Here is a 22,358-nt window from a genome sequence, read left to right as displayed (position 1 = left end):
CCCGGGGCAGAGTGGTGAGTGGCAGGAAAAGGTGGGCAGCAGGCAGGAAGGGAAGTGCCCCGCCCCTGCTGTTATGAAACGGGTGCAGGAAATGCATCAGGAGGCATCGCATCAGTAGCTCAACCAATTGGGGTTTGCCTGAAGTGCGCTGCACAACGCTGTGAGAAAAAGAGGAGAAAAAGTACAAACTGGCTCATTTGCTGTGTTTGTTTTTCCTGACAACAGAAAGGTATGCTAGTTTGCCTCAGCCACTGAAAAACATGTCCTCACAGTTTCATAAAAAGTCAACACAAATGACAAAACTCTCCTGTTTTGCCAAAAACCATAAAAGCTAACACAAACAAAAAGCCTTTCACGCACACAGGTAATGGCACCGTTCTCAAGGCATTAGATGGCAGGAATAGTGTGTCAGCTCTTTATCATAGGTCGAGGCGAAAGCTGAAAATTGAACTATTAAAATATGATGCAATGCTCTGCGCCATATTCACTTGACCTTTATTTCTCCAACGTGTTTCAGTGGCCTTTCCTTTGGCACTGCATTTATTCCTTTTCCCTGCCATGCATCTTGGGAAATAACTTGTCTCTGAGTTCTCAAATTACTCATGGGGAGAAGAAGAAGTCGGCTTGCCCAGAAGTAAATAGTTACTGTTGCTATGGTCGTTGCACTTTTCCTATACATTGTAAATAGAAAATCAGCTTTCTCCTTCTGTGTCTGTAGCTCCTAAAAACATGCCATTCTGTACACTGTAACAACCACAAGCTTGCTTTGCTTGCAATGGTATGACCACCAGCTTTCATGTGCGCACAGTAACACAGACACTTTAAACAGTTATTCTGAGTTAAAGCAGAAAAATATATGATTTTACATGTGAGAGAGGGGTGTCCACAACTGTCAACTTATACATTTAGGACACATCTGGTACTTGCTTGGGGGATGCAGCTCCTGGCAATTGCCCATAAGTTCATATTTAGCAAAGATTTTGCTGATTACTCTCTAATAGTTAAGGTCAGAAGTGTGATTGGATTGAAATAATTGTGGTTGGGGAATCTGGTCTTAGATCAGCACTTACCCTGCGTTCACACCGGCAGCGCTATGTATCGCCAAGTCGCTGTTTCGCTGTCACTAGCTGCAGCCAGCTTGTGGGTGTTACTAACGTAGTTTTCAGGAAGTGGGCTACAAATGGAGCCCAGGAGATGCATCAATTTTCTAAAAAAATATATATACTAATAAATATTTTAAATATATATTAAATTTTATATTTATTTATATGTTATATTTACATCGTCTTTGGTATATTCATCGTGGAGTTGTATGTTCGTATTTTCTTAAAGGCAGGCCTATTAATATATTGCCGAATATATGCGTGAAGCCACAAATCAGGTGCATTCCCGCTGAAAAATATGTTTTGGAGGGAATTTATTTGTAAGAGTGTGATCTTGCTTCAAGCACTACCATTTCACCATGGACTGCAAAGTAGCATTCGCAATCGCCGCTATGGGAACTAAAATGCTAATATAGGAACTAAAGATTAAGAAAACTTTTCACAGTGAAAGAATATAAGAGGAACACATCTGCCCTCTGATTGGACATCGCTCAACTCTGTTGCTGCTCATTTGCATAAAGTTGAACTTTGCGTCGCGTCGATCGCATCGCCAGGCGATGAGATTTGCCATGTCGCTCAGCGTCGCCCAGCGACCATTGGAAATGAATGACTTCCGGCCGCTTTGTCGCTCGTCGTGACTGCCGGTGTGAGCACAGGGTTACAAGCAATTTTTGCTCCAAGCAAGGATCCACCCAGGACAAGATCCCAGCTGTGATGTCACAGCAATGTCATCAGAAGTTTGCTTTCTTAGCCTGAGCAAAGACACTGCTTTCTGCACATTGTGGAGTTGCAAAATTGGGAGGGCTGAATCCACACACACACACACACACACACAACAAACATGCTAATGTAGCAGAGCTGAAGTGATTAGCTCGTGTGAGTCCTGCGTAAAGGTAGTGGGTAGCAGGTAGCCGAGTGGTTGCAGAGGCTACATCACTCCTTCGAGACCTGGTTAAGTAGCGTTGTTGCTGACAGGCTAAGGGCAATTTGCCTTTAGCTCAACTGGCAACTACGCCGGCTTTAAGTGGTTGGCAGCGAGCAGTGAGAACCTCGGTTCGAAATTCGCTCGCTCACCGACCCATGTAACATCTAATAACGCAGTAAGATACCACCCGTTACACTAACATGCAGACAAAAAATTGTCTGACACTGTCACACACTGTGGGGAGAAGAGAGAAGCCCTGCCAGGTAGAGTGCACCATAGGCGGGGACTCCAAACCTCCCCTCTAAGGGGAGAGTTTGTCTGAGGGGACAGCCACACCCCCGCCAACAGTGCATGGATGAAAACTGAGCCCCATTCTGAGGAAATTGCTGTGTGTCACACGCTGTTGCGACACAGCCATCCTTAAAGAACAAGGAGCGCATAAATTTCAGACAGACCCACAGCACAGGCCGCACATCACAGACCGCAAGCCTCCCTCAGCACTTCTACTTTATGGACAAAGAAAAACACTTCCAGGGAAGCTGCTGGGTGTGACACCCCAGACATTTCTAAATGTCTGCCAATGTTCTACTATACTCAAAATATCTGACTGATTTCTCTGGAAAACTGAATTACAAAACACAGCAACATTTTCTAGATAGACAAGGTGAATTATGACTGTGAGGTAACCTAGTGAAGATATTTCGTGAATGATCTTTGGAAACAGTATATTTAGAACATTTAGCCGCTTTCACATATGAACTTCGGACAATGTCGGGAGAAACAGGTCCGCACATTGTCCAGAGTTGCCCTTTCACACATGTAGCACACAACAGGAGATTGTCCTTGTCAGACGCGTTCTCACCTACTGGAAATACTCTGTTTGGTTTAGGCGAGGGGTGGTGGCTGGGTAGAGCGTGCAGGAGGCAGGTCATGACGCAAAATGTACGCTGCAGAAATCGCAGATCTGTATTCGAAACCGCCTACTGCATAGTGTGTACTGCATACTACACAAGTATATACTGTATACTGCATGGTATTTTTCAGTGTAGTACCCAGTGTGTGACCATTAATGATTACATTTGTAGTATGTTACATTGTCGTGTGAAATCATTACGAGTTTAGAAACATCCAGATTTCCCTGTGGTATTTTCCAGTTAGACGCCACTTGCGTTCTCACGAGTGAAAAGTATTGACGAGTTCACGAAAAGTATTCATGAGTTGAAGTATTTTCAAGTTTTTTCTTTTCAATGTCTTACCTTTCGGTGGTACACAATGTGGCACGGAGGAGGAGAAGGCAAATATAGCTATTGTAGGCCTACTTTTGGGTAGCCTATAAAAAAAATCACACATAGCCATCCAAATGGTGCTACCGGTACACATAATTTATTACTAATTACACATTTATTATAACAGAAAGGTAAGTTTTTGTTGTTCGCTATGTAATGTTAGGTCACCAGTTCACCTATCTCACTATACCTATCATTATTATTTAACTACAGCTTAGCTCTCTACTAACTAGATAATAAACTACTAACCAACATTATTAATCATCGTAAGAGACAAGTTTTGGCAGTATAGCTATAGCTAACTATCTCTTTAACAATCATTGGACTCAAAATAGCATGTATTTGGACGTATCCACAATGTCAACGAAAGAGTGGAAAGCAATATACAGGCACGCAGAAAAGAGTACGATGTTTGTATTCTTCCGGTTTCACACCATTCGCATGATAGAAACAGCTCTTCTATATGAGGGAATCCAGGCAAATGCAGACTCTGGCCCCAGCACCAGGGGCGTGAGGCTCAGGCAGTGAGGGAAAGTGGCTTCCCTGTGTGTGATGGCAGGGATTAGAAGAGGCCAAGGTAACCATGCCACTTGTGTGCAAAGGCTATTGACAGAGGAAATTAGGGGTTAAAACGATACTCACCGACACAGAGAAATGAGCAGTGGCTACTGATAAATCCAGCCTTGTAAAGCTTCTCTTTACCCCAGGCTTACACTCAACACCACCACCCACTCCCCCTGTTTCAGCTCTAGGGATGGGGATTGTCATTCAAATGAAGTCCCATGCTTCAGCTGATAAGGAAGGCCTCAGGTTTCAGGGGGCTTTATTTTCCAAACAGTGAGGAGTTGAGAGTTGGAGCCACAGAATGGGGTAATGGATGAGGGGCAATATTCAATTACAGACCTCATTAGGGAGTTCTTTGGAGGTGCAGATGGATGTTTGGACAGGCTGTGTAAGTGAAGTGTACTCAGCCAAAGGAGCAGTGTTTTCACGCAAGCACTAGTTTGAGTCTTGGACAGATCCTGATGAATGTGGATGCACTGTCCCCATTTTCTCGGTGGCTCTTCTTCATCCCTCCCCTCTTGCCGATCGTCACCTCTCTTCCCCAGTGGCCTGGCTGCTCAGACGCTGAAAGTCAGTGAAGCCGTCCTGGTACTGGATGCAATTGCTCCTTTTTGGTGGTTTTTCGGTGAGCCTTTCCCGATCCCAATTCATGACTATTGCATCACAGCCAGAGAGCAGGGCTCACGTTATGTTATGATTCGAATCTGCTGAACGAGCATCTGTCAGGCATGCAAATCTGGCCTAGTACTGCAATCTGCACCTATTTTCCCATACTTAAACATCAGATGAGTTCTGGAGAATGAATGGCTCACCTTTGTTACGGGTGATTCTGTTTTCTGCACATAATTTGGAAAAGCTATGAAACTCTGAGCAGCTGGAGGTGAGGAGTCATGGACAGTCTGTGGGAAATCTCAAGAAAAGTCTACTTAAAAGTATGCCTACTTAAAAGGAAGTGCCATCATTCCAATATTGTTAGTATTGTGTAACATGTGTATAATGTACATACGTAGTATGTGTGTAGTATGGTATATGCTATAGCATGACATAGAATGGCATGCTGTATCATAGCATGGTATAGCATACTATAACACAGCATACCATAGTATAGTATAGTATAGTATAGCAATAGTACATGTCATTATCATTTGTATTGTTTCTCTGTGGACGGGGGAAAAGTGTGAGACGTTCTAATGGCATTCCTGTCCAGATGAGGATCTTTATCCTCTTTTCTTTCCATTTGTCCCTCTCTCCCTCTGTTTCTCTATTTTTACTAGATGCCTCTTTTATATCCTCTCTTTCTCCTTTTTGAAGTTTCCCTGCTCTTGTTAAAATGCCAGACCGTTTTTGGTGGGGGCTCTTGTGTGGGAGGTGTGTAGGTGGGGGTTGAGGGGTTGGGGGGGAGGGGGGGGTGCAGTTGTGTTCAACTGGCATCCATTGAAGGTGGCAGGGGGTTGTGAGGTAGTAAAAGAGCCCTCCCCCCCCAGTTTTTTATTCATGATTGTTTTTTCTTGTGTGTGCTTGTGCTTTTGTAATCTGGGAGCTAAGGCTACAGCTGGCAGTGTAATTGGCTGCTCAATGTGACTGTGTCCCTGTAAAGATCCATCAGTTGGGCGGGGGCCCCTGTCCCAGCCATGGAGTGGCCTTTATAGGCTAGCTTATGAGCCTGGATCTCTATTAAACCCTGGCAGGGCTGTGCTGAGGAATTTAGGGCCAGGAAACAAGATAGGGAAACCGGGGGATGGGGGGGTCTCCATGTATGTGTGAGAGTGTAGCTTCATACGACCGGGTTGATGCAGCCTTATGTGTTCGCTGTGGCATATCTGTCAACAGTTGTGTGTTTCCAGCTGGTTGTACATGAGTGTGTGCATGTGTGTGTATGGTGCCTGCGTATTTGCATGTTAGTGTGGGTGGGTGCTCGCATTACATTATTACATTCTTGTTGTTATTTAGCAGATGCTCTTATCCAGAGTGATTTATAGGTTACCATTTTATCCATGTATACGGCTAGGTATTTACTGAGGCAATTGTTAAGTACCTCACCCAAGGGTACAACAACCAGGGTTCGAATTATGGGGGGGATGACCCCCCTAATTAAGACTTGGACCCCCCCAAAAACAACTGTTCGGGGGGGTCGAAACATTTATGTATCCCTCTTACCTGTAATTGTAAATATTACTATATTTTTCCCATATTCATGCCTGAAAGAATCTTCTAATACGATTTCAGACACCCCGAAAGTGGACCATACTTTGTAATATTTACAATTACAGGTAAGGAGGATATAAAAATATTTCAAACCGCCCCCCCCTCTTTTTACCTCTCTTGTGGGAGTCCAAGTCTTAATTAAGGGGGTCAGACCCTGCCGATCCCCCCCGTAATTCACCGAACCCTGACAACAACAGTGTCTCAGCAGAGAATTGAACCAGTGGCCTTTTGGTTATGAGCTCTGCTACACTTTCCACTATGCCATACTGCTGCCTGTGTTACCTGTGCCCCCATGCATGTGTTTCTGTGTGCCTGCAAGCATGTGTGTGTCAGAGAGGCCAGTCTTCATAGATTGGCCTTTCTTTCATCGCAGAAAAGGGTGACAAGCTACACGACACTTGACTGACAGACCCACAGCATCAGGGCGACTGCTGTCTTTCATGAGTGTCCCACTGCATTTGTTTGAGTATGACAGGAATGTGCTTCAATAAAGAGTGGAGCAAGGAAACAATCACCTACAGTCAGGTAGTCCAGATATGGAATGAGGAAACCAGGCAGCTGGCTGAGACTCCATCAGGAGCCAGTCTATCTTATCAGCGATCAGCTGACTGTTTGTCCTCTTCGTCTGTCTTACCCCTCTGTCCATCAGTGTTCTCACCCTCTCTTGAGCTCCCAAACTATTTACTCCTGGGGGAGAGCAAACAGATTCGGCATAATGAGGAACCTCTGTCCGTCAGCCACCACCTGTTGATTTCCACCAAGTGTAGCACAGTGCTTGGTCTTGGCATTCAGCATTGCGCTGTGCTTCCATTACATATTACATTATTGTCACTTAGCAGATGCTGTTATCCAGAGCAACTTATACAAGTTACAGTTTCACCCCTTTATACAGTTGGATATTTACTGAGGCAATTCTAGGACTACTCCCCTGCAAACCTTTGCAACTCACTCTTTTTGCCAGTTCACCTCTGTTCTGTTCTGTAAATAAATGTATGATTTATAAATGTGATGTGTGGGGTATGTTTGTATGGGTTTGTATTCACTGTGTTGATACTCCTCCTTTGCTCAAGCAGCTTACATGCTTGAATCTTTACTCTGATGCCCATGGTGAAGCAGTGTTACAGTCTCACTCACATTCAGGTCATTTGGATTTATTTTTAAAATGGAAAGTCTTTGTTGGCATAAATTACAGTGTACATTTTATGAATTGCATTGTGCAACTTCAAATGTGAACAAATAATTAACAGATGTCTCTTGCTCTCTTTTGCTGTTTTCCTCCCTCTTTCTCTCTCTATTTCCCCCTCCCTCATCTGCTCTCTCTCACTCTCTATGTCTTCCCCTCTCCTACTCCCCCTCTCCCCCTCACTCTCCCTTTCTCCCCTTTCCCTCTCTCCCTCTCTCCCTCTCTCACCCTCTCCCTATCCCTTTCCCTCCTTCTCTCCCTCTCTTACTCTCCCTCTCCCTTTCCCTCCCTCTCTTTCTCTCCCTCCATCTCCCCTCTCTATGTCTCTACAGCGGTGGAGACTCAGAGCACCAGCTCAGAGGAAATGGTGCCCAGCTCACCCTCTCCGCCCCCTCCACCGCGCATCTACAAGCCCTGCTTCGTGTGCCAGGACAAATCCTCGGGGTACCACTATGGTGTCAGCTCCTGTGAGGGATGCAAGGTACTCTCCTCCCAGCTCCCTACATCTCCACATTATTGACATGTAGCATGTGGGACGAGTGGTTCCATCGATAGTCATTAGCCTCACGCTGTGATCAATGCCCCACCCTGCATCCCCTCCTGCGCAGGCCGCTGGTGTCGTAACCTAACATGTGCCTGTGCTGCTGTAGCAAGCTGCCCCATCGATAATGGTTAGCTCCATGCTGGAATCATTGCATGTGATTGGCTGTCGGAGGGATGTCTGGATTAGCATTTTGGGTCACTGGTCTGCAGGGCTTCTTCCGGCGCAGCATCCAGAAGAACATGGTGTACACCTGTCACCGCGACAAGAGCTGCCAAATCAACAAGGTGACCCGCAACCGCTGCCAGTACTGCCGGCTGCAGAAGTGCTTTGAGGTCGGCATGTCCAAGGAAGGTGAGGACTGGGGGCAAAGCAAGGGGCAAAGGTTAGAGTGGGGGTGGCACAGGGCTAGAGTGGGGACTCACAGTGTGTCACCCAGGCAGCCTCATCCTCCAAGAAAAGGGAGTGGGTGATAGTGGGGGGACTCAATCATTACAGGGGTAGATAGCATAGTGTGTTCACGCGACAAGGAGTCTCGCATGGTCTGTTGCCTGCCTGGTGCCCAGGTTGGAGACCTCCTGGAGAGTGCAGACAAGCTCCTGGCCAGAGTGGGGGAGGATTCAGTGGCTAGCGGGGAAGATTAGGAGCAGAACCTCCACAGTAGTCTTCTCTGGAATTCTACCAGTACCACGTGCAAGCAAAGGGGAGCAAGCCTTTATATGGAGGTTTAACACGTGGCTACAAACCTGGTGTAGGAAAGAGGGGTACAGCTGCACTGGGCCAGCGTATGCTTAGGGTAGCAGAGGGTTATTTAAACTAGGGTCTGGGGGGGCAGGGACTTTATACAGTGAGATGGGTAGGGATAGACAGACTGCCGGAATAGAACATACCATGGCTAAATATTTTATTAGTAGTGAGGAAACGATGCTTGAAAATCAGTCAGAGCAGCACTGTAATAGAGGTGGTTCTGAGCAGCTGGGGGCGGGGGTGAAGGGCAAGAAATGCACATGTGGTACCCTGAAATTCCTGTGTTTAAATGCTAGAAGCATAAAAAATAAAATTTTGGATCTAGAAACCATTATGAGTAATAATAATTAGGATGTTGTTGGGATTACAGAGATGTGGCTTGGTGCAGGGGATGGGGATGAGTACACCCTCTACAACCTAGAGGGATACAAGCTGCTAAGAAAGGAGAATCAATAGAAGAGGAGGAGGTGTAACTGTAAAGGATAATCTTAATATTCAGGAATTCCAGGAATGGAGCCCGTTGGTGTTAGTGAAGACATATGGATTAAAATATTGGGGGAAAATGAAAAAGGTCTGAATGTTGGAGTATGCTATAGGCCACCAGCCTCAGACAGCAGTGTCAATAGTGTGCTCTTTGATAACATTAAACTAGCATGTCAGGAGGATGAGACAATAGTAATGGGGGACTTCAATTACCCTTCAATTAATTGGGAAGCTGTGTCAGGTCAAGGTAAATGTGAGGAGGAGTTTTTGGATGTTGTAAATGACTGTTTTTTGATACAGTCTGTTACTCAACCCACGAGAGAGAACACAATTCTAGATCTGGATCTGTGTAATAATCCTGATAGAATCGGCAGTACTGAGGTAGGGGAACCACTCGGTACAAGTGACCATAGTTCAATTACATTTGAAGTTTTTTGGCAAGTTAAGTCTGCATTCTCCAGTGCTAGAGTATTCAACTTTAGATGAGCTGACTTTATTAAGATGTGTGATTATACAAGGAATATAAACTGGGTACCTCTTCTAGATGTTAAAACTGTGAAAGAAATGTGGTGAATATTTAAAACGATTATTCTGGATGTACAGCGTAAATTCATTCCGCAAGTGAGAAAAGGGAAGCTGAAAAAGAAGCATCCACAGTGGATGAATAAGTCGTTACGGGACAGTCTGAAACAAAAAGGAAATTATTTACAAAATACAAGTTGGAGAGCTCAGATAGTAATAAGATTGAATACAGTAATATGCAAGCTCAAGTTAAGAAAAAATAAGGGAAGCTAAAAGGCGTTTTGAAAGACAGATTGTACTAGTTGCTAAGAGCAACTCTAAATGCTTTTTTCAATATTACAATCAAAAACAGATAGTTAAGGATGAAATAAGAGGTATAAAAAATAAGGATGGAGTTATGGTTTATGATAACAAAGCTATTGCTGATACACTAAACAGTTACTTTGTGGAGAGTTTCACTAGTGAAGTGTTTTCGCATATGCCTTCAGGTGCAGTCAGTTCTCAGAGACTTATGGAGGAAATTGATTTAAATGATGCAGAAGTACTAGATAAACTTCAAAAACTTAAAACAAATAAGGCAGCAGGCCCTGATGGGATATATCCAAGAGTTCTCAGAGAACTAGCAGAGGTGGTTTACAAGCCTCTGACTGTTATTTCTAAGCAATCCCTCAAAACTGGAGAAATGCCAGATGACTGGAAACATGGCAGTGTAGTACCTATCTACAAGAAAGGAGACTGGACTGATCCAGGAAATTATAGGCCTGTCATCTTAACTTGTATCGCACGCAATACTGGAATCCATCATTAGGGATAATTTGGAATTATTCCTGGAACAAATTGGTGTCTTAAATGATAGCCAACATGGTTTTTGCAGAGGGAAGTTGTGCTTAACAAACCTCCTGGACTTCTTTGAGGAAGCTACAGCATGTTTGGACTCAAACCAAGCTTATGATATTATCTATTTGGACTTTCAAAAGGCATTTGACAAAGTTCCGCACGAGAGACTCATATTGAAAATGAAATCTGCAGGAATTACAGGAGCTATCACTGAGTGGGTTCTAAGTTGGTTGTCTAATAGAAAGCAGACTGTAACTGTGGGAGGAATAGTATCAGAGCAGGGTCCTGTACAAAGTGGAGTCCCGCAGGGATCAGTGTTGGGGCCTTTGCTATTCCTTATATACATAAATGATCTTGATGCAGAGGTTAGTAGTAAAATAGTAAAATTTGCAGATGATACAAAACTAGGGGGTCTAGCCAACAGTATAGAATCAACTAAGGTAATACAGGAAGACCTAAACAGCATCCAAAAGTGGGCAGATACCTGGCAGATGGCATTCAATTTAGATAAATATAAAGTCTTGCATGTGGGGAAATAAGAACGTTAGACAAGACTACTTAATGGGTGGAAAAAAACTATAATGTGCTCAATTTGAAAAAGACTTGGGAGTAACAGTTGACCCAAGCTTAACAGGATCTAGGCAGTGTGCTGTAGCAGTAAAAAAGGCCAACAGGATGCTGGGACATATAGCCAAAAGTGTTGAATATAAATCTAAGGAGCAGTGGCGGCCGTTGAGCTGGAAACAGGGGAAGCTGAAACCTCACCTTTAAATCTATCATTACTTTCAACCTGTCCCCCTTTATCCTCCTTGATTAACAATAAAACATAATTCACACAATAACTGACAGCAATGCGTAAGTAGAGTAAATGATTATGCTCGTGAAACAGCGCAGATTGTCTGTAGTTTGTGCGCTATTGCGAAAGCTACAGCATGAGATCGTTTAATTAACAAGGATGGCAATTTGAACAATTACGTGGCAAGTAATCCCAAAGTTTATAGCTTTCTTTTGTTACAAAATTCAAATTACAAAACAGAGCTAAATTTAGTTAGATCGATTTAAATTACTGAGAATAAACTTTTAGGTTAGGTTGGCTGTAATGAACAATAACGTTTAGAACACAGACCTCACAAGAGCATTTAACGTAATTTAAATCGATAAATGCCATCCTTGTTAATTAAACAATCTCACGTTGTAGCTTTCCCAAGCACACAAACTACAGACAATCTGCACTGTTTCGCGAGCATACTAATTTACTCCATTTACGCGATTGGTGTCAATTATTCTATGAATTATTTGTTTTATTGTTAATCAAGGAAGATAAGAGGGGAACAGGTTCAAAGTAATGATAGATTTAAAGGTAATGTTTCAGCTTCCCCTGTTTCCAGCTCAGCGGCCGCCACTGCTGAGGAGGTTATATTGAATTTATACAATGCCTTAGTCAGACCTCACTTGGAATATTGTGTGCAGTTCTGAGCACCGCACTATAAAAAAGATATTGAAGTTCTTGAAGAAGTTCAAAGAAGGGCAACTAAATTAGTTCCTGGCATGAAATATAAAAGCTACGAGGAAAGACTCAAGTTACTTAACCTATTAAGACTTAGCGAGAGGAGGCTTAGGGGTGATTTAATTGAGGTTTTTAAATTAATAAAAGGACTCAATAAGGTTACCTATAATAGATTTTTTTAGGGTGAGTTCAGATCTGTAGAACAAGAGGACATAAATGGAAACTCTACTTTCCCTTTCAGTCTTGCTGTCAACCCAGGTAGCTCTTTTCCTTGCGTCTGAGCATAGTGCTCCAAACAACCCCCCCCCCCCCCCCGGCCCATCACCACCACATCCGAAGCCATGGTGCCTTCAGTCATCAGTTCTGCCTCCTCAGACTTGGGTGGGGGAGGGGGGAGGTGGGAGGTGGGAGGGGGGAGGGAGCTAGATTTTGAATGATCGCACAGTATCAGACAAAAAAAGTGTGTGTTTCATAAGTGCTGGCAGGCTGTTTCCTGTATTGCTGTGAGATGCCATTCCCACACGCTGACACTGCACACATTGGTCAGAGCTTATTTCCTCTTCCATGGAAGAGTTTGCGGTCGGAGGGGTGTGGGGTTTTAGTATGGGGGGGCGACTGGGAACACCAGTGCTGCCATGTCCCTCTGCAGTGTCACCCCAGGCACTCCTCTGGGGCTTGGCCGCTTTTTTTTTTTTCATTTTTTGTTTTCAGAAGCTGAATGATTGTGAGAGGCTCGCCTGGCAAGCTGAAATACTGTGAACGGTTACACAACAGGATCTGGGTTTCACAGTCATACACACACGGAAGCCTGCAAGCATGCACCCGTGATCACAGTGCTCACAAAAGGGGGGAGTGATGATAAAAGCTGTTTACTTGCTACAATGGGGGAGAATTATGAAAGGGGCATGATTTTTTGGGGGGGAGGGGTGGAAAGCTGGAGTTGGCATGTCTGTCAAGTGTTGCAGGGTGAGCTCTGTGCCTGGTCACTGTGGCAGCCCACTAGGAGACGGATCCCGGGGGGGTGGGGGGGGGCAGCATGTGTGTTCGTGCGGGATGTGAGCTCTGGAAGGGACAGCCATGGGGATCGTCCCATCCCTCTGCTATAAGTGGATATCCTGGCAGGAAGGAAAGGGGGCGGGGCTTCTCTGGGAAGGGGGGGTGTGTGTGTGTGTGTGTGTGTGTGTGGGGGGGGTTCCCCACAGTGCCTCACACAACTGGCCGACAGAAGGAACAGGGGAGAGGTGAGAGAGGAAATCGGAAGGGGGGTATTGGGTGGCATGTGGTGAAACTGTGTGGCTACTGTGGTGAAACTTCATATGTGGGAAAGCTTTTTTATCAATTATCATTATCTTTTTTATCGTAGTGCCAGGGGAAAGCAAGGGGACCAAGTGTGTGTATATAGGGGGAGTGATGACTGCCCCAAAACCTTCCTCTCCATGGCACATTAATATTGACTCCTCTTCCTGTTCCTCTCTGTCTCTGGCACATTAGTATTAACCAGTCTTCCTTTCTCTCCCCCTCAGCGGTGCGCAATGACCGCAATAAGAAGAAGAAGGAGGTGAAAGAGGAAACAGTTCTTCCAGAGAGCTACGAGCTGAGCAGTGAGCTGGAGGAGCTGGTCAACAAAGTGAGCAAAGCTCACCAGGAGACCTGCCCCTCTCTTTGCCAGTTGGGCAAGTACACCACTGTAAGTACCACATGCGCACACCTCACACACCAAGTATATCAGTGTGAGTACCACATATACTCAACTCACACATCAAGTACTCCATGGTGAGACCCAAATAGAGAACCACACCAGATCTCATTGCTCTCTGTTTCAATGCTCCTTGTTAGAACTCCAGTGCAGATCACAGGGTGCAGCTTGATCTGGGCCTGTGGGACAAGTTCAGTGAGCTCTCCACCAAGTGCATCATCAAGATTGTCGAGTTTGCCAAGCGACTCCCTGGCTTCACCTCGCTCACCATCGCCGACCAGATCACCCTCCTCAAGTCTGCCTGTCTGGACATTCTGGTATCTTTTTCTTTTCTTATCTTCTTTATGCCCCCTCCTCTTGCCTAGGGAAACTTTGTCTACCTTCAGCCACTCCTCCTTTATTAGTGAGCCACTGCTGGTGCTTCTGATGAGGCAACACTGACACCCAATGGAGATGTTTGGCATTACAGACATATTTCTTTTCGTATCCCTCATAGTTTCAGCAGTGCTGCACAGCTTCAGCTGGGGACCCACTGAATGTGTTGGTTTTAACTGTCCTCTCATTTTCAAAGAGCTGTTATATTGAATATTGATCCTCATTTGACCTCTGTACAAATTATCTGCTATAAAAAGAAGGAAAATTCATGTAGTGGTGTGTTCATGCAAACAATTTTCTATTAATATCTGCCCTGTGCGGGCACATGTAAATAAATAGTTGTATTTAAAAAATTAAATACAACTAATTACTCTTAATCAATAAAGCTGAATATCTGTCTGTTTTGCTAATTTGGGTCCTATTAGTCATACAGACAGGTGCTCATGTGTTAAACAGCTGTATTAAAACTAATTATCTGAGAGCTGAAATAAAAATAAACTCCCAAGATCAGGCTTGGGAAACACTGCTGTATAGATCTAGATCTATACAATCCTTACATAACTGTGTCCTCTCCCTGATAACATTAGTCCACACCTTTACATAACTCCTCTTCCTGATGACTTTGATCTCTTTCTCCCTTTCTCTCTCTCTCTCTCCCTCTCTCTCTCTCTCTATCATAGGAAACGAAGTGGCATGTCTGTGTGGTTTGCAGTGTGTTGACAGCCTTTGACTGTATTGGTGCTGCTGTAGCTCACTCCCCTGTGCTGCTCCCTCCCTCCCCCAGATGCTGCGGATCTGCACTCGCTACACCCCGGAGCAGGACACCATGACCTTCTCAGATGGGCTGACTCTGAACCGCACACAGATGCATAATGCCGGGTTTGGACCACTCACTGACCTGGTGTTCGCCTTTGCCGGCCAGCTGCTGCCCCTGGAGATGGACGACACAGAGACCGGGCTCCTCAGTGCCATTTGCCTCATCTGTGGAGGTACTGCAGCCTGCCTGTGTATCTAAAGTAACACAGTTATCCTAGACTGCTTGATTTCAGATATGATTGTATGTGCATTCTCCTTGTTGTGTGCTGTATGAAAGGCTGTTTATTTCCTTGACTGTGTGTGATTGGATGTGTCTTCACAGGAATGCACTTTATTGGATGTGTGCTTTGCTGAAAGCTGGATATAGTGGTTCATACCCTGCCCCTGCACATGACTGGGCATTGTGTCCTATGACGTTGTTTGATTGGCTGCCCATTTTAGTGGCTGCATGTGATTGGATGGTTTCTGAATTTAATGCTTGTGACTGACCGCTTCCACAGACCGCATGGACCTGGAGGAGCCACAGCGTGTAGATCGACTGCAGGAGCCACTGCTGGAGGCACTTAAGATATATGCCCGCCGCCGGCGCCCCAACAAGCCGCACATGTTTCCCCGCATGCTGATGAAAGTTACAGATCTACGGGGCATCAGCACTAAGGGTGGGTATGAGCAGGCCTGCTTCACCAGCTCTGCATACTGAAGGCCAGGGGGAGGGATGGGGTTGGAGTGTGCACGCTCGGCAGGATTGTAATGTGTTATATGCAGACTGCATCATAATGTGAATGCAGTGTGCAGTAGTCAGCATTACTGTTTCACAGAGTGCAGTAGCCTGTATTACTGTGGAGTAATGTGTAGAGTGCAGTGTTCAGTAATCTAAATTATTGTGTAGCAGGAGTGCAGTAGTTTACAGAGTGCAATGTGCACATTGAGTGTAGTGTCAAATAAACATTCCTGATCTGAGATTGTGTCTTAACCTTCCCTATCTGTCCTCCCCCGCTTCCTTAATTTGGTTTGTTCCTTGTCTGAACTTTCTGCATTTGTAGCTTGCCATGTTTTTTTTCAATTTGTATTAGTGTGAAGGGTGTCGCTGTATGTATTACTGTGTATTGTGTAGCTGCGTGTATTAGTGTGTGGTGTGTCACTATGTATAGTAGTGCATAGTGTGCAGCAGAATGTAGTAGTGTAGTGTGCAGCAGTGTGTATTAGTGTGTAGTGTGTAACAGTGTTTATCAGTGTGTAGTGTGAAGCAGTGTGTATCAGTGCATAGCGCACAGTCTTTGCGCTGAGTAGTGTCTTCTCTGCGTGCCCACAGGAGCAGAGAGAGCCATCACCCTGAAGATGGAGATCCCCGGCCCCATGCCACCTCTCATCCGCGAGATGCTGGAGAACCCTGAGGTCTTCGAGGAACCTGAGCCCACGGAGAGAGCGCCACCACTCCCTGCTGTCCAACGGGAGGTTGCGGAGGAGGGTGGGGCTGCTGAGAGTGGCGGGGAGCCCGCCCCTGAGGACGACGAGGACGACGAGGACGATGATGGTGAGGAGGAGAGGGAGCAGGGTGCAGACAGTGACGGGGAGGCCTGGGAGGGCCTGGGAGCATCCCAGAAAAGCCACGCAGGGCGGACGCAGTGATTCATGCAGCCAATCACAACTTACAATAATGCTACGGACATTCCCCTCCCCCTAAACGCAGCCCCCTCAGCACCACTCATTCAATGAGTACCTCTTCCTTTCCCCTCAGTGTTACTTACTCTAGCCCCTGGACTGTTAAAGGAGTGCAGAGCCCCTCCTCTACAGACACCTGGTGGGAACCAGGCCACAAAACCAGAGTGTGTGAGGGGATGAGAAAAACACAAACAAAAAAATTTGTAGCCCTTTACAAGGTCAGACAGCAAAAACAGAAAGGACTGCTGTTTTCATAGAAAACACACTTCTGTCTCGTTTTTTGCTGCATTGTTTGCATTGAAAAAATGTCAGGCAATGCCAAAGTGGAGGAACGCCAGCTTTGAGCCACGGACTCCAGCTGAAGCGCGCTCTCACTCTCTCTCGAGGGCGCAATGCTTCAGGTAGCCACAAGGGGTGCAAAAAACTCCATTTATGAGAAACCTTAAAATGGTAACCATTTGCCCTTTATGCTTTTGACAATTGATTTTATTTGACATTTATCTAACTTTTTTCTATTTTTTGGTTTTCTTATGGCATATGTATGTGTCCTTATATATTTCTGTATACACACACACACACATATATATATATATATATATATATATATATATATATATATATATATATATATATATATATATATATATATCATGTTCTTTTTTTTGTGAATACTTGCTTGAGTCATGTTTGTTTTAAGTGCTTTCCAGAACTCACATGCAGAGGCTATTGAACAATTCATGCCTGACAGACCTGGAGTGAATCAGACCTCCTGTTCTCAGCTGTGTATACAGGTACTGTGGCTTATCACTGCATGAAAACAATCACAAGCTCAGCAACAGTGCATTGATAACCCACCTAAGGAGTGGATGTTCGAGAACAGGGAACTAATATTAGATTGCATCATCTTGCAACATGTAATGTGACAGAACATATAGCCAATTTGGATGATGCTGTTCTGCCAAAATGATTTTTGCAGTGGTTTAGAGTAGGATTCACCAGGTATTCTAATGGCCCAGATATTAGGATCTCAGGGTGTGATTCTGCATCTTCTCTAGCTGCAGCACTATTGAGATCTTACCTTGAATGACAGCATAAGAAATGCCAAGGCAGGTGGCTGTAGAACAAGGTGGCCATATGTGCTGTGTACCGCTGAGTACTGAGTGTCATTGAGACACGCATGCGCGCACACACACACACACACACACACACACACACACACACACACACACACACACACACACACACACACACACACACACACACACACTCTCCTCATACACACACACACACACACACACATACACACACACACACACACACACACACACACACCTCATACACAGACACACTCATTTACAAATATGGATACACTTTCTCACACATACACACACACACACACACACACACAGACACACCTCACACATACACACACTCATACACATACACAAAAATGCAGCTTTTGTATGGTTCCAGTCAGTCATATATATCTACTATGGTGTCTGCTGTAGACTACATGTTCCATGCACACCACAGACTCAGGGCTACTTTGAAAGGACCAAATCCTCACTGCCTGTAGGCACACTAAAAAGGCAATAATCCTGTGTGCACAAACAGGTTTCTCAGCAGAAGCAGCATTGGATCAGTATGTGAATCCAAGAAAAGGAGACAGCCATCAGAGATTCTCTGTGTGAATGTGTAACGTGTGTGTTTTTTCACATGTGTGTATATCCCTCTTCAGATGAATGTTAAGCACTACAGTTACTTTGAACAGTGCAAAACTCCCATTACACCATTCTCCCATTATACATCACAGTGGTGCATGACATCGCAACTTTGTCATTGCTACAAGCATCTCCGACTGTAACTGAGACTGGTAGGATTTTTCATTTAACACTATTGTCCAGAAAGGCCATCTTCTTTGCCTTTTTTAATGGATCTGTTCAGTTCGTGAGGCTTGGATTTGAGTCTTCGCAGAACCTGAATGTCTTAAAAGAGGAAACAAAGCAGATACACTGAGGCCAGCTATCAATCCCATTTCCTTACAGGAAAATGAGTGTGTACAAACTTTTTGAACTGATAGAGTGCAGATTGTCTGAGTTCTCCTATTCTGTCCATGGGTGGGGCTCCACTCACACCCCACACCCTTTAATGGCCACAATCATAGTCACTGTTTACTGAGTGGACAGGCCAGCACAACAGACACACCCAATGTACACCCCTTTCTGCTTTCAGGGACCCACAGAGAGAGCACATTATGTTGTGCCTGGATAAGTGGAAATTTCAAACAAAACCACCACAGTCTGTTTTCACAGTGGGCTCTCTGGGCACCATGGACTTTCTTTCCCCTGACCCTTCTCTCAGTTTCATCTATGGGTGTTTTTCAATAGTGCCCTCCTGTCATGAAAACCATATTTAACATAACAGACATGCCTGTGTGTGTGTGTGCGCGCGTGTGTGCGCACGCATGTGTGTGTGGGTACATGTATCTTATGTGTCAGTGATTTAAGCATGCAGTAATACTTTAACAGTGTTGAGAGATATGTTAATGCAGCCATGTAGCACAGAGAGCTCAGGAAGCAAATGGAATCAAAGTCTTCCACAACACAAGCCTGTCTGGATGTTTATGCACTCAGCAAAACGCAGTTGTGTTTTTTTCTTTTGGGGGGGGGGGGGGGGGGGGTAAACAAGATACTTGTGCTATTGCCTAAACACAGATATTTTGGACTAAGCTCTCATTGGTCTCAATCTCTTCCATTGTTAATGCAGTGCTAATCAGACATGCACTGTACAATGCTGGCTAAGCCAAACTTATATTAGCTCCAGGAGTCACAATTCACAACAGAATCAAATCTGATAACTTGGAATATGTGTTTGTATTGTCAGTCATTTTGTTACTTGTAACTGTTTTTGCCATCAGTATTGGCGCTGTTAGGTTCTCTCTGTTGGAAAAGCTTGAGGAGTCTCTTGGGTATTTAAAAAGGGTCAGGAATTGCATTCGCCAATCGCCAATCGGCTTCTCAGTTGAAAGATATATTTCTTAATGTCTGTGATTTAAAAAAATATTACTGTGTTGTTGTTATTATTATTATTATTATTATTGTAACAATTTTTTTGTAAAAGCAAAATAGATTAGATCTACAAATTCAGGGATTTCAAAAAGCCTTTTTTGTTTCCATAAAAACGTGAAGTCCCCAGTATGTCAATTCAGCCATGAAACAAACACGCAGTTTGTGTTCCTCAGTTTGTCACTCCACAGCTGAAGTCCTCCTGTGTTTTGTATCTGTTTGCTCATGTGCCTTTGAATGCCTCTGATGGCGTCACTGTCTGTCTGTACAGAGCCGGTGTGCGTCTCACAGCAATCACAAATGAAATATGCAACTGTTAAAATGCCGACCCTTTGGATTACTGACCCCCGCCACTCCTTCAGGCCAAGCCAAAAACACAAAGCTGTGTTCTGTCCTCAAGCTGTTGTTCTCCCCTTTTGGACATTTTACAAATGTTATGATTTTATAAAGAAATGTTTCAGTGAAGAATGTTTCTGTGTCTTTTTTTTAATTCAAAACAATCTTTGCATGTACATCTGTGTTTGTGTGTTTGCGTGTGTGTGTGTGTGTGTGTGTGTGTGTGTAAGTGTCTGTGGGTGTGTGGTGGATGGGAGTAGGAAGAACATTTTATAAAGAAGTGTTTCAATAAGGAATGTGTCTTTCTTTTTTAAATTCAAAACGGCGATAATTGGGGGGTTATGGAGAGAGAGGCAGGAGTGGATATCTCTTTTATGATGGTGATTTTTAGCAATTACTTCGTGGGAGTGTAAGGAGAATTGATTAAAATAAATAAGGAAAACCTGATCCTTTTTGACGTAGGCCTACCTGCAATATGTTTTACTAACATTTCCACATCAAACACTACTACTGTTAATTTGCTTAAAAGACTGTCTGCAGAAATGTGCTACTCAAAGTTACGAGCTTTGTACTGCTTTAGATCCAACCTGGGCCATAAAGATCGACTCAAATCTGCCTCTAGAGGGCACCCGGGCAATAATGCACACCGCTCACTGCCTAAAGACGGGGCCACACTGTTTGCGTCGCGTGTGCCTAACGGCTGCGTCGCTGAACTACAGTGGCTCGCGTGCGTGTCTTTGTCCACACCGCCAGCGTTGTTGCTGCAGCGCTGCTACTGCCAACCCTATCTTTCTACATTGAGTCTGCCGTTGATAATGGCCATCAATAACAGAATGTTTGATTTAATTTCATTATAAATTTAATTTATATTTAGTTTGACAGACAAAGGTGGAGAAGTGTGTGCTCAATTGTAAAAAAAAATAAATAAATTAAAAAAAAATATACAGCAATCCCATCCCTCTTCACTTGGCCAGGCTCAGTTTAAAAGCCATTTCCACGGGGGGTTTTGGGGTTCTGTTCTACCGGTTTCCAGGGGTGGGCTTAGCGAGAGATATCGCGGTACCTTAATGTACATTAGGCCTATAGGCGCCAAACCAAATCTAAAACTGTAGAAGCAGATGTTCTGGGTTCAGTCTCTGTTGAATCAGAAGTGCTGTGCATTTGTCTTGCCATTTTGTTGGGTTTTCGCCATCCAGTAGTATGGAATATACACTTGGAGCATTACAGAGATAAAAACAGGAGCAATAACTCATGGCGACAAATAAGTGAAGAGGTGCCAGGTGTGTAGCCTGTTTTGTGGAATATTTTGTTAAAAGACGCATGAACTACTATGCATGCACTCTGTACATTACAGGTAACCCTACACAGCTAGCATCCTATGTTAGCTAGGCAACCTATGTTTGCCGATGTTTATATACAAACCTTACAAACCTATACCTTCGAACTTTTCACTTAGAAAAAATATATAAATAGAGTTGTACTACAGCTCATCAATCAGTTATTTTGACAGGTCCTGAAACTTTGACCCACTGGTATAGTATTGTATCGGAATATATGGTATAGTTCATGTTTGTTTTGTGTTAGCCCAGGCAAATAAATAAAATCATACAATCGTTATTGTAATGTGGAGTATTCTGAAATTGCACTGATTATGTCAATTGGCAACAACCTAATTTTCATATACTTTGTGTTTAATTTTGTTTACCTTGTGTTCTCACAGAAAATTACTGTCACAAGAAATGGAGTGACCTACATGATCAATATGTGAGGGAGAGGAGGGAAGCAGGTGAAACTATGGCCAGTAGCAGCGCTGCCAGCCACAGGAGGCCCTGGTGCTGTGCAGCCATTATGAGTTTTTTGGACCCTTTTATTTTTTCAAGGCCAACATCCTGTAATATGCCACAGCAAGGGAAGGGTCAGCGGGAGAGAGAGAATGAAGTTGGAGGTCAGAGTGTGAATGACAGATAGATGGAACTGGATAGTGAGGATGTGCACGAGATGGAGAGTGAGAGTGAGGGTGTGCAAGAGAGTGAGAGGGAGAATGAGAGTTAGAGAGAGTGGGCAGATGAAAGTGAGAGAGAGGGGCCGGGTGTGTTGAGGGAGAGGGCAAATGAGAGTGTACGTGAGGGGCCGTGTGTGTTGAGGGAGAGGGCAAATGAAAGTGTGTGTGAGAGAGTGGGTGTTTTGAGAGAACAGGTGTATGGTGGTGCGGTGAGCAGGAAGAGGAGGGTGGTAAGAGCAGAGGTCCTCAGCAACTTTGAAGCAAACCTGATGTTGGCCCTGGAAAACAGTGCAACTGCTGCTGCTGCTACTTCTACTCCTCCTACTCCTGCTGTCCAGGATGAGGATGAGCATTTTCTGCTCAGCCTTCTGCCAGCTCTGAGGCGACTGGACGTCAGACAGAAGGCAACTGTTAAATTTCAGATCCATCGCCTCATATACGAGGCTGTGTTTCCATGTAAGTAAGCAATGGTTACAATAGACCTGTTAATCGTTATTGTAAAT

The 22,358-nt window shown here is 44.4% G+C and overlaps 1 protein-coding gene across 1 annotated transcript in view; it reads left to right on the top strand.

Moving 5' to 3' along the window:
• Positions 1–17,026, top strand: part of LOC118779031 (retinoic acid receptor gamma-A-like) — a 27,390-nt gene extending 10,364 nt beyond the window's left edge. The window contains exons 2-8 of the mRNA XM_036530853.1: positions 7,599–7,747; positions 8,020–8,161; positions 13,427–13,590; positions 13,740–13,916; positions 14,759–14,963; positions 15,291–15,449; positions 16,103–17,026. Coding sequence (XP_036386746.1) covers positions 7,599–7,747; positions 8,020–8,161; positions 13,427–13,590; positions 13,740–13,916; positions 14,759–14,963; positions 15,291–15,449; positions 16,103–16,419 — 1,313 coding nt within the window. The 3' untranslated portion in view covers positions 16,420–17,026. The remainder of the gene's footprint in view (positions 1–7,598; positions 7,748–8,019; positions 8,162–13,426; positions 13,591–13,739; positions 13,917–14,758; positions 14,964–15,290; positions 15,450–16,102) is intronic.
• Positions 17,027–22,358: the final 5,332 nt, after the last annotated feature.

The sequence above is a fragment of the Megalops cyprinoides genome, chromosome 6 (genome assembly GCF_013368585.1).
Source record: "Megalops cyprinoides isolate fMegCyp1 chromosome 6, fMegCyp1.pri, whole genome shotgun sequence".
NCBI classification, from domain to species: Eukaryota; Metazoa; Chordata; class Actinopteri; order Elopiformes; family Megalopidae; genus Megalops; species Megalops cyprinoides.
The sequence above is the reverse complement of the archived record's forward strand: the minus strand, read 5'-3'. Positions and strand labels throughout refer to the sequence as shown.